Source organism: Pongo abelii, chromosome 19 (genome assembly GCF_028885655.2).
Source record: "Pongo abelii isolate AG06213 chromosome 19, NHGRI_mPonAbe1-v2.0_pri, whole genome shotgun sequence".
In the NCBI taxonomy this organism is placed as follows: Eukaryota; Metazoa; Chordata; class Mammalia; order Primates; family Hominidae; genus Pongo; species Pongo abelii.
The window spans coordinates 470,326-489,056 of NC_072004.2; the positions used below are offsets into that span (position 1 = coordinate 470,326).

At 43.1% G+C, this 18,731-nt stretch overlaps 1 protein-coding gene across 1 annotated transcript in view; it reads right to left on the reverse strand.

Annotated features, from left to right (window-relative positions):
- VPS53 (VPS53 subunit of GARP complex) overlaps window positions 1–18,731 on the reverse strand; it is a gene marked incomplete at its 5' end in the record, with an annotated part of 163,273 nt that overhangs the window by 130,460 nt on the left and 14,082 nt on the right. The window contains 2 exon segments of the mRNA NM_001133283.1: window positions 15,556–15,622; window positions 17,483–17,532. Coding sequence (NP_001126755.1) covers window positions 15,556–15,622; window positions 17,483–17,532 — 117 coding nt within the window.

An 18,731-nucleotide genomic window follows, 5' to 3' on the forward strand; every position in this document is an offset into this window, starting at 1 on the left:
CAGGACAGGAGAACTGTCTCCCATGTAGTAGGGCATGTAAGGAAGACAGGGGTGCCACGCAAGCAGGTGAGACGGCTGAATGAAAATTTTTAACAAGTTACTAAAGGCCAAGTGTGGGCTGGCACAATGGTAGGGAGGCCTGGAAAGTGTAAGCACAAGTGGGTTTGCACCCACTCTCAGGCTCTTTTCCAAGACCTTCACTGGGTGTTCATGAGGAAAAAATGGGGGCACTCTCTCCTCTTCTACACAAAATGCCTGGCATTCAATAAAAAATTTTAAGACATATATACGCCAAAAAAGAAAAAAAAGAAGAAAGGGAAGAAAGGAAAAGCACCCACTGTTAAGATACAAAGCAACCAACAGAACCTGTCTCAAAGAAGAGCCATTTGGTGTAACTATTAGATAGGCTACAGAGGAGGGGATTTTAAAATAACAATGAATAATATGTTAAAGAATCTGGTAGAAAAGGTGTTTTACCTGCACGAGCAGATGAGGAATTGCAGCAGAGAGCAGGAAATTATAAGAAAGAGTCAAATGGAAATGCTAGAAAAAAGGACATGGTGTCAGAGCTGAAGAATTCCTTCAACAGCCTCATCACACTCGACACAGCAAAAAAAGGATCAGTGAACTTTAAGGTGGGTCAATAGAAAGTACCCAAACTGAAACATAAAGAGGAAAAAAGAAAAGAAAATCCAACACCTGCAGGACAGTATTCAATGTTCTAAAAGATATGTAAGTAGAATTCTAGGAAGAGAGAACACAAAAGAAACATTTGAAAAGATAATGGCTGATAATTTTTTTTTTAAATGAAAGGCATTAAACCACTGATCCAAGAAGTGCTGAGATCCCAAGAAGAATAAGGGTTGACTTCTCAGAAACAATGCAAGCTAGAAGACACAGACTGACATTTTTAAAGTACTAAAAAAAAAAAAACAACAACAACAAAACTGCCAACCTAGAGTCCTAAACCAAGCAAAAATATTTTTAAAAAATAAAAGCAAAATTAAAACTTTTCAAGCAAAGAAAAGCTGAGAGCATTTCTTGCCAGCAGACTGTGTTATAAGAAATACTAAAGGAAGTTCATGAGGCAGAAGAAATATGGTACAGAAAAAACTCAGATCTAAGGAGATAAAAATGAGATCTATGTGAGGTGACAAATACATTCATTTGCTTCTCTGTAGGCTATTTTACTGTCTATATGTATCCTATAATATGTTATACACCTTAAATATACACAATACAATTTACTTCTTAAACATAAAATAAACTAGCTGGGTGTGGTGGCGCCCGCCCATAGCCTCCGGCTACTCAGGAGGCTGAGGCAGGCAGATCACTCGAGCCAAGGAGTCTGAGGCCAGCTTGGGCAACATAGCAAGACCCCATCTCTAAAAAATATAAAATAAATGTAGAAACTTGAAAACTGACAAATAAAAATATTTTTAAAATTTATTTTTAATTACTCTAAAAAGCAAAAATAGCAATAGTGATGGTGTTTATAACATGTAAAAACAAGATGTGAGGCACAGTGGAACGTGGAGAGGATTTGAGGAAGCGGTCAGAAGTCTAAAAGATTCTTACATGTGAAGTGATACAGTGTTATCATTGTGATATCAGTGACAATATTACTGTGATAAAGATGCATATTGTGAACCTAGGACAAGGAAGTCCAAGAACAAACAGAAAACAAGCAAGATGGTAGATTTAAATCCAACTATATCATGGGAACAAAGCAAAATATTCACTTTCACCAATTTTATTCCATATTACACTGTAGGTCCTAGCCAGAGTAATAAGGCAAAAAGTACTTTATTCATAGGTGAGATGATTATCTACTTTTTAAAAATCCCAAAAGCCTACAAAAAAACAAATTCCTGAAACTAATAGGTGAGTTCAGCAAAGCTGCACAATGTAAGGTCAATAAATAAAAATCAATTACATTTCCACAACTAGCAAGAGACAACTGGAAATTTAAATTTTAAGAGATACCATTTATAATCATACCAAAAACCATAAAATATTTAGTATAAATCTAGCAAACTATGAGCAAGATCTATATACTAAAAACTAAAACACAGTGTTGAGAGAAACTAAAGACCTAAATATATGAAGAAATATCCCACGTTCATAGATTGGAAGATTTAATATTGTAAAGATGTCAATTCTCCTTCAATTGATCTATAGACTCAATGCAATCCCAATCAAAGTCCCAGAGATTTCTTTTTTTTCTTTTCTTAAATCAACAAGTTGGTCGGGCGCGGTGGCTCACACCTGTAATCCCAGCATTTTGGGAGGCCGAGGCGAGTGAATCACCTGAGGTCAGGAGTTCGAGACCAGCCTGGCCAACACAGTTAAACCCTGTCCCTACTAAAGAATACAAAAAATTAGCTGGGCATGGTGGCTCACGCCTGTAATCCCAGCTACTCGAGAGGGTGAGGCAGGAGAATCGCTTGAACCCAGGAGGCGGAGGTTGCTGTGGGCCGAGATCGCGCTATTGCACTCCAGCCTGGGCAATAAGAGTGAGACTCTGTTTCAAAAAAAAAGGAAAAAAAAAGACTAATAAAGGAAAACAGATCCCAATACCTATAAAAGTCCTGATGATCTTGGCGTAAAAACTGCCTTGCTTTAGAGATGTGATGAGAGACAGAGAAAACAAAAAGACAGATGTGCTTAATGCAAACAGCTGGAGTGGAGAAAGGAGGGCAGCTTTGAGTCTTAGAGCCAGAAGGGAAGACTGGAGTTCCAAGAGCCTGGGTCTGGAAACTAGTGTTGAACAGGCAGCAAAGGCTCCCTGCAGTGACCCAGGTATCAGTTCCTTCTGTTCATTAGAATATGGCATCCAAAAATACTTTTCTTTTAAAATAATATACCGACGGCCCCCAACTTGGGATGGTTCAACACAGAATTTTCTTACTATACGATGGTGCAAAGGTGAGAAACATTCTGTAGAAACCATACTTTGGGATCCATACAACCATTCTGTTTTTCACTTTCTGTACAGTATTCAATAGATCACACGAGCTATTCAACACTTTAGTATAAAATAGGCTCGGTGTTAGACGATTTGCCTGACTGTAGCCTAATGTAAGTGTTCTGAGCAAATAAATTTAAGGCACGGTAGGCTAAGCTATGATGTTCAGTAAATTACATGTATTAATACATTTTCAACTTAGGATATTTTCAACTTATGCTCAGAATAAGAACTTATTCTTAATTGTAAGTTAAGAAGCATATGTATGATTGAGAAAAATTTGGAAACAGGTGTGGTGGCTTGCACCTGTAATTCTAGCCACTCAGGAGGCTGAGGCAGGAGGATCACCTGAGGCAAGGAGTCCAAGACCAGCCAGAGCAATAAAGGAACACCCCATCACTACAGAAAAAAAACTTTTCAAATTAAAAAATTAGCCAGACATGGTGACATGCACTTGTGGTCCCAGCTACTTGGAAGTCTGAGGTGGGAGGATGGCTTGAGGCCAGGAGTTTGAGACAGTGAGCTATGCACGCCACACTCCAGCCTGGATGACCCTGGAGCGAGACCCTGTCTCTAAAAAAAAAAAAAGAGAGAGAAGAGAATTGGCTGGTTGCAGTGGCTCATGCCTATAATTCCGGCACTCTGGGAAGCGGAGGTGGGAGGATCACTTGAGGCCAGGAGTTCTAAACCAGCCTGGGCAACACAGTGAGATTCCATCTCTACAAGAAGTGTTTTAAACCAGCCAGGCATAGTGGTGTGCACTGTAGTCCTAGCTACTTGGGAGGCTGAGGTGGAAGGATCACGTGAGCCCAGGAGTTCAAGGCTAGAGTGAGCTATGATCCTGCCATTACATTCCAGCCTGAATGACAGAGTGAGGCCCTGTCTCTAAGAAGAAAAAGAAGAATTTGGAAGTTATAAAAACTGGAAATGAAAAAAAAAAATCTATCTGCAGTCTCAAGTTTCAAAAACAATACAAATAATAAATTCTGTTGTCAAGTGGAATGTTTATTTTAACTATGGGGTGATATTGCATGTCACGCCAGGCAAACATCTAATGGAGGTCTCGAGGACAGGACAAGAGAAATGAACCTTTGACCACCACTGTTGCCACAGCAGATATTCTGGACCGTAGGTAAGCTGTGCTGTCATTTTTATTCACAGAGAACAGCACGCTGAAGGCAGTAAAGGGCCTGGGATAATTCAGAAGAAGTAAACCTGGAGTTGCTTTAAAGCACAGCAGTGGGGATGGAGAGGAGCTGATAGAGCTGACGGAAAAGCCACAGAACTCGACAAATACCTAGATGCACAGAACTAGGAACACTGAAATTTCAGTGGACTATGTATCAGCAGCACTGGTGTTCCTGCCATTTACTAAACATGAGTGAGCCCAACATTGTGCAAGGTGTTTTAAAATACGTTTATTCTAGGCCAGGTGTGGTGGCTCATGCCTGTAATCCCAGCACTTTGGGAGGCTGAGGCAGAAGGACTGCTTGAGGCCAGGAGTTTGAGACTAGCCTGGTTGACATAGCGAGACCTCATCTACACAATACTTAAAAATTAGATTGGCTGGGCGCAGTGGCTCATGCCTGTAATCCCAGCACTTTGAGAGGCCAAGGTGGACGGATCACCTGAGATCAGAAGTTCAAGACCAGCCTCGCCAACATGGTGAAACCCTGTCTCTACTAAAAATATAAAAATTAGCCGGGCGTGGTAGTGGGCGCCTGTAATCTCAGCTACTCGGGAGGCTGAGGCAGGGAGAATCACTTGAACCCAGGAGACGGAGGTTGCAGTGAGCAGAGATCGTAACACTGCACTCCAGCCTGGGTGACACAGCAAGACTCCATCTCAAAAAAAAAAAGCCAGGTGCGGTGGCTCATACCTGTAATCCCAGCACTTTGGGAGGCTGAGGCGGGCAGATCATGAGGTCAGCAGATTGAGACCATCCTGGACAACATGGGGAAACCCCACCTCTACTAAAATACAAAAAATTCACCGGGCGTGGTGGCACATGCCTGTAGTCCCAGCTACTCGGGAGGCTGAGGCAGGGGAATTGCTTGAACCCAGGAGGCAGAGGCTGCAGTGAGCCGAGATCGCACCAATGCACTCCAGCCTGGAGAGAGAGCAAGACTCCGTCTCAAAAAAAAAAAAAAAAGATGAGCATGGTGGCACGTGCCTGTGGTCTCAGCTACTCGGGAGGCTGAAGTGAGAGGATCACTTGAGCCCATGAGGTTGAGGCTGCAGCGAGCTGTGATTGCACCAATCCACTCTAGCCTGGACCACAAAGTAAGACCCTGTCTCAAAAACAAATAAATAAATAAGTAGATAAATAAAATAAAGTATATTAATTCTGACCCCCCTAACCCTGAGGTAGGTATTATTAATAAAGTATATTAATTCTGACCCCCCTAAACCTGAGGGAGGTATTATTAATAAAGTATATTAATTCTAATCCCCTTAACCCTGAGGTAGGTATTATTATCTCCATGTCACAGATGAAAAGTTAAGTATCTTGTCCAAGGTCACACAGACAACAGCAGAGACAAAATTTAAATTCAAAGCTCAAGTTTTTTTCACTTTACCAGGATGCCATCCAATGTTACATCACTGAAGATACGTAATTACACCAATCCTTAGAGAATTCAAATAAAATGCCCAGTCCTTCACTGTACATAGAGGAGAGAAAATATAGCTATTTGGATTCCTTATAGCTTTTCTAAAAACGAGGGATTTTAGAGGATACGTGGCAAAGTGTTCCAAATATGCTGCAGACATGTCTCCCTGCCAAAAAAGCGCTATCAAGGTGATACGGTTTGGCTGTGTCCCCACCCAAATCTCATCTTGAACTGTAGTTCCCCAAATCCCTACATGTCATAGGAGGGACCTGGTGGGAAGTCTCTGAACCATGGGGTGGTTTCTCCCATTCTATTCATGTGATAGTAAGTTCTCACAAGATCTGATGGTTTTATAAGAGGCTTCCCCCTTCGCTCAGCTCTCATTCGTCCTCTCTCCTGCCACCTTGTGAAGAAGGATGAGTTTGCCTCCCTTTCCACCACGATTGTAAGTTTCCTGAGGCATCCCCAGCCCGGCAGAACTGTGAGTCAATTAAACCTCTTTCCTTTATAAATTACCCCGTCTAAGGGATTTCTTCATAGCAGTGTGAGAACGGACTAATACACAAGGCTCGTGTGCAATAAACAGGATGAAGAATGGTAGTGAGGCCAAACCCAGTTGCACTACATTGTTAAACAATTATGGACATTTTATGAGTCCCCACCTCAACTACAATCAATAGCACTCTAGAAGTAGGCAAAATGAACAGTCGCCGGCCCCACCTCAACTACAATCAGTATCACTCTAGAAGTAGGCGCAATGAACAGTCACCAGCCCCGCCTCAACTACAATCAGTATCACTCTAGAAGTAGGCAAAATGAACAGTCGCCGGCCCCGCCTCAACTACAATCAGTATCACTCTAGAAGTAGGCAAAATGAACAGTCGCCGGCCCCACCTCAACTACAATCAGTATCACTCTAGAAGTAGGCAAAATGAACAGTCACCAGCCCCACCTCAACTACAATCAGTATCACTCTAGAAGTAGGCAAAATGAACAGTCGCCGGCCCCACCTCAACTACAATCAGTATCACTCTAGAAGTAGGCAAAATGAACAGTCACCGGCCCCACCTCAACTACAATCAGTATCACTCTAGAAGTAGGCAAAATGAACAGTCGCCGGCCCCACCTCAACTACAATCAGTATCACTCTAGAAGTAGGCAAAATGAACAGTCGCCGGCCCCACCTCAACTACAATCAGTATCACTCTAGAAGTAGGCAAAATGAACAGTCACCAGCCCCACCTCAACTACAATCAGTATCACTCTAGAAGTAGGCAAAATGAACAGTCGCCGGCCCCACCTCAACTACAATCAGTATCACTCTAGAAGTAGGCGCAATGAACAGTCGCCGGCCCCACCTCAACTACAATCAGTATCACTCTAGAAGTAGGCGCAATGAACAGTCGCCGGCCCCGCCTCAACTACAATCAGTATCACTCTAGAAGTAGGCGCAATGAACAGTCGCCGGCCCCGCCTCAACTACAATCAGTATCACTCTAGAAGTAGGCAAAATGAACAGTCGCCGGCCTCACCTCAACTACAATCAGTATCACTCTAGAAGTAGGCAAAATGAACAGTCACCGGATTCAACTTGACAAAGGCAAGCCAACCTTGACCTCTGCACTAGACATAAGAAATCCTGGTTGGGAAATGACTGTGAGCCCGAATCAAAACTCTGCCTTACAAAAGGCTGATCTAACAACCCGACTCCAGGGCTGCCCCACAGATCACGGTGTTGACGGCACTCCCAGGTCATGCCCAAACCTCAGCAATTCCTGAAGTTTAGTGTTATTTGCAGACATGCTGAAAAGTACAATGCAAAAAATAATAACAAAAAAGAAACAAAAAATGTCCAGCCATTCCTGGCCACTAATGGGAAACTTTGAGGCCATACTCTAAAAGCTCAGTCACTTTAGCTGTGGTATGTTCTAGTAGGAAGAAGCAAGTAGCAATTGCCATTTTTTTCCAAACTAGTTGTGGTCCTTTAATACTAATACCAATTATTTTCTTCAATTTTTATCAATCAGTGGGCTTCATTTTCCTCCCAAGAGAGAATGAGAGAAAGGATCAATTTAAAGTGATGGAGGATAAGAATATAAAGTCTCCTCCTAGCGAGCTGACAATGACAAATTCAAAATCCCACATAATGAAGATCAAGGCCATGCTGGGAAGTCAGTCTTGGAGAGCAGTTATTTTTGTTCTTTTCACTTGAGACAGGGTCCCCAGGCTGCAGTGTAGAGGTGCCATCATAGACTGCTGTAACCTCAAACCCCTGGGCTCACGCAATCCTCCTACTTCAAACTCCTGAGTAGCCAGGACTATAGGTTTGTGACACCATGTTGGACTAATATATTTTTTTTTTTTTTGAGATGGAGTCTCACTCTGTCACCAAGGCTGGAGTGCAGTGGCACCATCTCAGCTCACTGCAACCTCCACCTCCTAGGTTCAAGTGATTCTCCAGCCTCAGCCTCGTGAGTAGCTGGGACTACGGGCATGCACCACTGCATCTGGCTAATTTTTGTATTTTTAGTAAAGCCCAGGTTTCACCATGTTGGCCAGGCTGGTCTCAAACTCCTGATCTCAGGTGATCCGCCCACCTCCGCCTCCCAAAGTGTTGGGATTACAGGCGTAAGCTACCAAGCCCAGCCTATTTTTGTTCTAATGCTTGAATTGCATAATATGCTAATTTTGAGGAAGAAAAGCAAGGAACACTTTCTCCTTGGAAGGCAATGTACTTTGCTGCTTTAGTTCATAAATCTTTATGATACCTCTATGAAAAGTGAAGAAGGCAAGTATTAATAACCTCCTTTTTTGGTGAAAATCAAGACACGGAAAGATGAAGAAACACAGCCCCGGACGACATGCACAGACAGGTAGAAATCCTGTTTTTTGGGTCTGGCACTTTGCGCTGAAGTGAGGAGGAAGAACAGGAAGCCTCTGACAGCACGTCACATGGCTCCGAATCCACCCCCTTCTGCCTTTTCACCTACATCTTGAATGAAGACACAGAAGGCATGTCTGGCGAATCTGCTAATGATCAAGTGGGGAGGTCATCAAGGTTCCAAGGGTCTTGATGGGATCAACAATCGAGCAGAACTAGTGGGTGAAACGAAAGCTGAGACACACACAGTCTGACAATTTCAAAGACTCTCTTGCACAAACAGAGGTGGAGAAAGTTTAAATGAAAGTCATATGAAGAAAGACCTGGGACAGTACTGGCCTACAGATGTGTTTTGTTTGGCCTTTGCAGTGTTTGTGAAAAACACTAAGCCAACAGTTAAAAATTGTGAGAGTCACATGAAAATCCGGATTTCCGGCTGCTCTTGAAAAACTGATAGATCTGGCAATTCCAGGTCTGCATGCAGACGTGACAACAGCTGGTTAGAATTCACCTGTGACTGTCCCCTTAGGACCTGGTGGATGCATGTGGACGCACACCCGCCTGCTTACGCCGCTTAGGTTACTTTCCCAGCTCTGTGGACATCTGTTTGCGACTCCTGACCTGGGGGTTTCAGGTGACTGCCAACTCAATAGAAGCCAACCATGTAATACAGCTGCCAACAATCTCAGCAAATCCAAGGTAATGGAAGAACAGTGTCTAAAATAAAAAATCTCAGCAAATCCAAGGTAATGGAAGAACAGTGTCTAAAATTGTGGCCCTTAAGTTTTGAAGACATAGACTCCTTAGGAAATCTAGAAAAATCATAAGTTTTCCTCCCATAAATATGTCTAGATGTACAAAAATTTACAGTTAATTTCAGGGACTTGACAGACACTCTGAACCCCCAGTCCCTAAATTAACAAGCTCAGCCCAGAACAAGGAGGTCAACTGTCTCAGTGTATGTTGACACAGCATGTCCACTCCTGGGAACCACATTTTAAGAGGGATGCTGACAAACAGCTATCAAGAGCAAGGATGATAAAGGGTCTGGAAATTACATTATAAAGATGAAGAAACTAAGAATGGTTAGCCTAGAAAAGGGAACACTCAGGAACATAATATCTATTTTCAATTTCAGAAGCTGTAGTAAGGAAAAGGGATTAGGCTTACAGCCGTCCAGCTGGCAGAACTAAGATCAACAAGAAGTTACAATGAAGTCTATTTCACTGTTTCAGTTCAGTCTAAGAAAGGAGTTTCTCACAACTAAAGCTATAAAACTGAATTAGTCTGTCCTGTGGACCAACAAAGTAGCAAGCTCCTCATCACTGAAAGTAGCCAAGCTTCTGCAGGAAAATGAAATGTCAGAGATGTAATACAAAGGACTCCTGAACTAGGTGGAAGATGGTACTATAATTACCTAATCCTTCTTCCAAAGCGAAGGAGTGAGCAATACAGCACCCCCTCCTTATCAGCAGTTCCCTTTCTGAGGTTTTAGCCACCTGTAGTTGACTGTGGTCCAAAAATATTAAATGGAAAATTCCAGAAACAGACAATTAGTAAATTTTAAATTATGTGCCATTCTGAGTAGTGTGATAAAATCTTGCACCACCCAATTCTGTCCTGACCAGGTCACGAATCATTCCTTCACCCAGTATATCCACGCTGAATACAGCACCTATTAGTCACTTAGCAGCCATCTCGGCTATTACAAACAGCTCCAAATCACAAGAGGAGTGATGCTGGCATACTGTCACAATTGTGCTATTTTATTTTTAGTTATTGTGGTTAATCTCTTACAGTGCCTAATTTGCATGCTAAAATTTATCACAGCTATGTATACACAGGAAAAAATACGGCATATATAGGGTTTGCTACTCTCTGGGTTTCAGGCATCCACTGGGGGTCTTGGAATGTATCCCCCACAGATAAGTGGGGACGACTTGTAATAATTCTCTTCTCCTCCCAAACCTTACTCTTGTTCTGATCAAAGAAATAGCTACATTGCAGCCAGGCTCCACTGAAAAGACAGAAACTCGGTGGCTGATCCTCTCCTGTGAGTCTGAGAGCTTACTGACAACTGGTCAACGTTGGCCACTCTTGAAACTTCCCACTGCCGGCTTTTTCTTCCTCTAGCCCGCCCCTCTATTCACCTCTCTTTCACCTACGTTCAAGCCATCCATTTTAATTCTTGGGAAGCTGCAAAAATTTCATAGCATATCACATCATGTACTTGTTGAATTGACTCATCCACAAAGTTTCAAACATGTGGGCATTTAATTAAAGCTTTTGACTGATGATTTCAACAGATAAAAATGGGGAGGATTCCGTGCCATATAAACTTTGTAAGAGCATCATCGTCTGGTTAGAAGAGGTCACAGACTAGACCAGTTCAAGCTGGCCCACATAGAAGGTGGTCAAAAACCAAAGAAAAGACTCTCCAAACGTTTAGCAGAATGTTAACGAAGTGGCTGGTATTTCAGAAACTTCAAGAAGCTCAAGAAATGACCTAATTATGTCTTCAATATTTAAATCATTCCTTACCCCCAAATAATTTTTGAGTCAAAAACATTGCTTTTCAAAAGGAACTTTTCTGCTAAAAATGTCATTTAAGACACCACGAATGTGAAGTAAACACTTTCCCCTTATTTACAGATTTAGAAGCACGTCTAGCTGGGTGCAGTACTAGCTCACGCCTGTACCCAGCACTTTGGGAGGCCGAGGCGGGCGGACCATGAGGTCAGGAGTTTGAGACCAGCCTGACCAACATGGTGAAACCCCGTCTCTACTAAAAATACAAAAATTAGCCAGGCATGGTGGTGCGCACCTGTAATCTCAGCTACTCAGGAGGCTGAGGCAGGAGAATCGCTTGAACCCAGGAGGCAGAAGTTGCAGTAAGCCGAGATCACACCACTGCACTCCAGCCTGGGTGACAGCGAGACTCTGTCTCAAAAACAAAACAAAACAAAAAAGAAGCAAGAAGCACATCTAGGCTGGGCACAGGTGGCTCATGCCGATAATCTCAGCATTTTGGGAGGCCAAGGCAGGAGGATCACTTCAGGCCAGGAGTTCAAGACCAGCCTGGGCAACACAGCAAGAACCCATCTCTACCAAAAATAAAAAATTAAAAATAAAAAATAGCTGTGTGTGGTGGCACATGCCTGTAGTCCTAGCTACTTCGGAGGCTAAGGTGGGAGGATCACCTTGCCCCAGGAGTTCAAGGTTACTGTGAACAATGATTGCACTCCAGCCTGAGCAACAGGGTAGGACCCTGTCCCTAAAATAATAATAATAAATACAAATTTAAAAGCGGCACATCAGTTCTGGTTAAACACAATCAAGATTAAATTTATAAAAGGAAAACCTCCTTTTGTCCATATTGCCACTCCCTTCTGAGTGTTCTTCAGAAGCTAAGGAAGCGAGTGCTGAAAGCAAACTTCTCTGCTCTTCCAGGGAAGAGGGGAACGTGGGGCCTCTTGACCTACAAAACTCAGTATTTTGGAACATCCGTAATTCCACCAAGTCTGTGCCAGTCAAATAGACTCCTTTTAGCAAACCAGCCAGCCAGGGCTGGAGAGCAAGGCTTTCATCCCTAGGAGTTGACAAGGACAGGACCCAAGAGCTCCTTGGAAAAAAAAAAAGCTTCTACTTCAGTTTGCATTACAAAGTGCTGGAAAAGACAGATGGGGACATGACAGGAAAAGCAATTATTTCTTCTGGGCTTCCTTTCTGTCTGGATTCTAAGGAGATGAATACAAAATTCCATCACAGATTGAAATGCTATCTAAACATTCTTGAAAATGTGGTCTTGCTCTCTGAAATACGACCTGCTCTGCTGCGGCAACCTGTAACCTATTAATACAGGATGGGGGGAACGCCGACATTCCTGCAGACTGTCTAATTCTGGGTCTCACTCTGCAATACCGCTAGTTTGCAACAGTCCAGAACCACAGGTTGAAACGTAAATAACTAAAAGATATACATCTATTATACACAGCATGACCCAACAAAAAATGCTGATGAATCATTCACGATTTTCACATTCTTGAAATTTTAAACATCTATGACTCTTGCATTGTAAGACTTCTAGTGAGCCATTCTAAATGTAGGCTGAATCACACTGAACAAGCAGTGTTACTATTCCCAGTAGTAGCAAGTTGGGAATCTTCATGCACAAAGCAAGTTTTAAATCACTTTTAAGGAACACCCACTTGCTGATCAAAATGATGTTTTTATGATAAAACGTTTATTTATAATTAATAAATCTTAGACAGACAAAATATTCAATACAGTTGCACAAAATGTTGTGGGGGTTTTGCTGTTGCTTTTGGAGATGGGGTCTCACTCTGTCACCCGGGCTGGAGTGCAGCGGCACCATTACAGCTCACTGAAGCTTGTACCACCATACCCAGCTAATTATTTTACCTTTTTGTAGAGACGGGTATCGCTATGTTGCTGAGGCTGGTCTCAAACTCCTGGCCTCAAGTCATCCTCCCACCTAGGCATCCCAAAGTGTTGAGATTACAGGCATGAGCCACTGTGCCCGGCTCAGCTGAATAAAATATTATTGCATGTGGCTTACGTGTAGTGAAATATAAAGATGACAAAGATACAGTAAGATACAGTTCTTACCTTCCAGGAGCTTACAAACATCAGAGGGATGAGACTTGCTCTCTAGTAAGTCAAGGGAGACCCCAAAAGCCAAATGAAAAGTACAAGAATAGGGCTGTGGGATTTATGGAGAAAGGACATCGAGGGACACTGGAATCCATTTTCTCCTCTGTAAAATAGGGGAGGGGCCCAGATGAGTTTCAGATCCTTTCCAGTTCAAAATTCTGATTCCTTGGTGTATTCAGATAAGGTCAATGGAAAACATCATCAAGAAACTAGTATCTGAGCTGGTCCTTGGATGGGTAAGATTGGGAAATGAGGCGGCTGAAAGAAATAGGATGAAAAGCATTTCAAGCACAGAAGAGTCTGTAAGCACAGGTCCAGAAAGCACAGGCATGCTCGTAGAGCACAAAGTCTTCAGTGTAGACAGAACACAACAGGAGGCAAAACTGGAAATGGAGACCAGAATTTTGAATGCCAAGCAAAGGAATTTGGATTTCTTTTTTTTTTTGAAACAGGGTCTCACTGTTTCCCAGGCTGGAGTGCAGTGGCGTGATGATGGCTTACTGCAGCCTCGAACTTCCTGGCTCAGCTGATCTTCCTGTCTCGGCCTCCTCAGTAGCTGGGACTACAGGCACAGGCCACCACCATGCCCAGCTAATTTTCTACTTTTTGAAGATGCGGGATTTTGTCATGTTGCCCAGGCTGGCCTTGAACTCCTAGGCTCAAGTGATCTCCCCGCCTCAGCCTCCCAAAGTGTTGGGATTGCAGGTGTGGGCCACCATGCCTGGCCTTGGATTTCATTTGGTGGCCAGAGCTGATACGGTGTCTGAAGAGGTAGACAATACGATCAAACACAGATTAGGACAGCTAAGCAGCAGAATGCAGCTGGAGTGCTTGAGGCTGCCCTGTCCCTCTGTAGGACCCCTATGAAGGTCCCATTTACATGGGCCTCATCTGCCAAAGAAGCCATGCTTCATGAAATATACCTCAACAGACAAAACGAGGTAATGAGGGCTAAAAACCATACAGGAGTCCAGAAAACAGGAACAGTTTTAGGAACCTAATGTGTCTACACACAAATTCTGATGATGACAAGAAGGCCAACTACTCACAAACAGGCCAAAGGAAACTGGCTATCAAATGGAAAGTGACTATAAAGTGGAAAAATGGAAAAAGAAAGTGATATAAAGTAGTAAAAATAGACAGATGGGAAAACTACAGACGTAAAAGAAAGAGACTCCTAACATCTGTAAGCAACTAGCAGAGGAAACAGAAATATCAGAGATCTGCAAATTTCAGCGTAGGACTATACACTCCTCCCACTCCAAATCTGGGCAGCAGGATGAACATTTTTAGAAATTAGCTGTCCTAAAAAATGTCAAAGAGGAGAAATCACAGCATTGAAGCAATTGCAAAGAAGCAGTCCTGACCTGAGTTAGTGCTGATAAGGGAGGACAGGACATGGCAAGAGAGGATGGCTAGAAAGGCAAGCTCAGCATTTCTATTACGACAGCCATTCTGAAATACGATGCCTCAACAGAAGAACAGAATCAAATAAAAAGGGAAATGGTTCACAGATAACATCTGGCCCCTCAATTATTAAAGAGTATCTCCTCCCTACACACTTTTCCCTTCATTCCCTCCAACAGCCTCCTTAACTAGATCCAGTAAGACTTACTTCATTCCCTCCAATGGCCTCCTTAACTAGATCCAATAAGACTTATAAAACTTTTTTTTTTTTTTTTTTTGAGACAGTTTCACCCCTGTCATCCAGGCTGGAGTGCAGTGGTGCGATCTCGCCTCACTGCAACCTGTGGCTCCTGGGTTCAAGTGACTCTCATGCCTCAGCCTCCTGAGTAGCTGGGATTGCAGGAACACACCACCACACCCAGCTAATTTTTGTATTTTTAATAGAGACAGGTTTCGCCATGTTGCCCAGGCTGATCTCAAACTCCTGGCCTCAAGTGATCCACCCACCTCAGCCTCCCAAAGTGCTGGGATTACAGGAGTGAGCCGCTGTGCCCGGCCAACTTGAAAAATTTTTAAATGAATCTTGAGTCACCTGCCTGCTGGCAAAGCGAGGTACAAGGAAATGATAACTATGTCAGGTTACTATCTTTTACAGCCACAAAACTAATATCAAAACCCCAACAACTCAGCTGACGAATGCAGCAACCTCATTTAGCCACAGCCCACGAAATAAAAGAGGGCACAGGAGATGCCCGACACGAAGGAGAAAGACAAGGAAGCCCCAGTGTTCTCATCTGGCCTCGGGTGAGCGGTGCCACAGTACACGGTCCTGGTCCAAGGGGCACTGAGGGACAGCACGTGGCTGCTCCGGGCGCCTGCCCTGCCCTGTCCTGCCATGTATGAAACGGATCAATCGGAAAGTGCTCTGCAAGAAGGCACAGCGATGTTTTGGTCGTCTGGTTGCCGGGAGAAACTAGGGGAGCATAGGTAATATGGAGGAATAAGTTACTTACTTGCCGTCCATCCTGCCCCACGTTCGTCTGACCTCTTACAACGGTTCGAATATTGTCATCCAGTCTCCTAGCAAAACAGTTCAAGGATACAGTCATTCAAATAATCTTTATTCTAGGTTGACCAAAAGAAAAAAATAAAAAAGTAATTTATCCATCAACTTCTGCAGACTGCACCTAACTGTCCAGAAAACCAAACATGTGTCAGTGGTATCAGGAAGGAGGAGGGCAGCAACAGCCGTGCGGGAAGTCAAGCCCAGCGCAGACTGATGCATCGCCTTGTTGTTAAAAATGGCTATTTTCACTTAATAGTTAGAGCTATCTGAAAGGACTGATAAAACTTGAAGGATTTTTCATGGAGTAAATCAGGAATGACAAAGTTCCTGAGCCTTTACATGAACACGCCAGATAACTCAAATTACCTCACACACAATCCCTTTCTCAGTCCCCTTATGAGGCAGAAAGAGCCAGAGTGATAGACAGAATCAGTGCTTCCCACTCCGGGCCCTGACCATGCAATCTATGCCTGAGGCAGATCTACGGCTTCCAGCTCCTCTGCTCCCATGGTTCACAATGTCTAATCACGGGCCACCACCCGACCCACCAGCAGATCTGACATTGTCAGCTGTTACGTGACCAAGGGATACACATAGAAGCCCATCTTCATGTCTAAGCCTTGGGAATACAAAAACAGGTAAATCCACAAAAACAGGGAAATAAAGCCATTAAAAAGCTAGTCGAAGGACAGACAGAATGGCTCACACCTATAATCCCAGCACTTTGGGAGGCCAAGGCGGGCAGATCACTTGAGGCCAGGAGTTCAAGACCAGCCTGGCCAACACAGTGAAACCCTGTCTCTACTAAAAACACAAAAATTAGCTGGGCATGGTGGTGCATGCCTATAATTCCAGTTACTTGGGTGGCTGAGGCTCAAGAATTGCTTGAACCTGGGAGGCGGAGATTACAGTGAGCCGAGATCACACCACTGCACTCTAGCCTGGGTAACAGAGCCAGACTCCATCTCAAAAAAAAAAAAAAAAAAAACTAGTAGATGTGGGAGACCAAGGCAGGCAGATTGCTCGAGCTCAGGAGTTCGAGACCAGCCTAGCCAACAAGGCGAAAGCCCATCTCTACAAAAAATATAAACATTAGCAAAGCGTGGTGGTGCGCAACTGTAGTCCCAGCTACTCGGGAGGCTGAGGTGGGAGGATCACTTGAGCCCAGGAGTTCGAGGCTGCAGTGAGCTGTAACTGCACCACTGCGCTCCAGCCTGGGACACAGAGTAAGACCTTGTTTCGAAAAAAAAAAACAGAAAAAAAGAAAAAAAAATCTATCAGAAAAGCTTTTGCCTCCTTCTATAATTACAAAACATGTTTTGAGTACACTCTATCACAGCTTCCTTCCTTTTGTATGAATAATTGAAGACTGGCCAAAGAACTGAGTTCCTTGCCACAAAGTTCATATGGATAAAATAATTATATGGCCAGGTGTGGTGGCTCAAGCCTGTAATCCCAGCACTTTGGGAGGCCAAGGCAGGTGGATCACTTGAGGTCAGGAGTTCGAGACCAGCCTGACCAACATGGTGAAACTCCATCTCTACTAAAAATACAAAATTTGCCAGGCGTGGTGGCTTACGCCTGTAATCCCAGCTACTTGGGAGGCTAAGGCAGGAGAATCACTTGAACCCAGGAGGTGGAGGTTGCAGTGAGCCAAGATCACACCATTGCACTCCAGCCTGGGCAATGAGCAAAAATCCATCTCGAAAATAAATAAATAAATAAATAATAAAAATTAACAAAGGAATTATATTACCATCTACGGCAAACTTGAGATTTCGGTGCTCTCACAGAAAAATGTGATCCAAAATGTGATTAACTAAATTAACAACATGCTTTTCATTAATTATGAACAATCACACAGCTTTACTTACCTTATTTTCAGCCTAATTTTGTTCACGACTTCGTCTATGTTCGCCAGAGACTACAATAAAGAAGGAAGAGTGCCCAGCTGTTAGTCCACTTCCTGGAATTCCTCTTTCACAGGAAAATGAGGTGCTATAATAGCTACTTATGAAATCTCAAAAAATTTAATCACATGGTATGAGTTTTGCTTTACAAAAAAAAAAAAGTAAGGCAGTAGTCGGAAGCTACTGCCAAATCTAGTCCAGCCCCTGTTTTTTGTAAATAAAGTTTCATTGGAACACATCCATGCCCATTCACTTACATATTGCCTAAGGCTGCTCTTAAGCTACAATGGCAGTTAGGTAGTTGTGAAAGACATTGTATAGCCACAAAGCCTAAAATATTTAGTATCTGGACCTTTATAGAAAAGTTTGCTGACCCATGGTATACGTGATTGTGACAAATTCATGTAACAAAATACAGCAACGAAAATGAATGAATGCACAACACCATGGATAAACATTACTAACGGAATGGGGCACAAAAAAAGCCAGACACAAGGGGACATAGGATACGATTTAACTAACATAATTCTCCTGTTGCAAACTAGGACAGTGTTATCTCTGGGGGAAGGTAGTGACAGTGAACAGGCAAGGAAATGCCTTCTGAAGATTTTTTTAAATGTTTTATTTCTTGATCTGGGTGGCAGTTACATGGCTATGTTTATTTTGTGAAACTTCATCAAGTTGTACCCTTAAGATTTGTGTACTCCTCTGTATTATGTTATACTTCAATAAATACACAAATTTATTTTTTATTATACAGATCCATTAGAAAAAAGTCTGGAAGGATAGATAGGAGTAATTGTAATCTATTAGTAGTTGCAGCATTAGTAGCTATAATCTATCAACTACGTATTGCAATATGAAAAGAAGGGATTTCAAATTTTTCTTCTTGGGCCAGGTGCAGTGGCTCACGCCTGTAATCCCAGCACTTCGGGAGGCCAAGGCAGGCGGATCATCTGAGGTCAGGAGTTTGAGACCAGCCTGACCGTCATGGCAAAACCCCATCTCTACTAAAAATACAAAAAAAAAATTAGCCAGGCGTGGTGGTGGGCGCCTGTTATCCCAACTACTCAAGAGGCTGAGGCAGGAGAATCGCTTGAACCTGGGAGGCAGAGGTTGCAGTGAGCTGAGAATGCACCATTGCACTCCAGCCTGGGCAACAAGAGCAAAACTCTATCTCAAAAAAAAAAAATTCTTCTTTTTGTCTGTATTT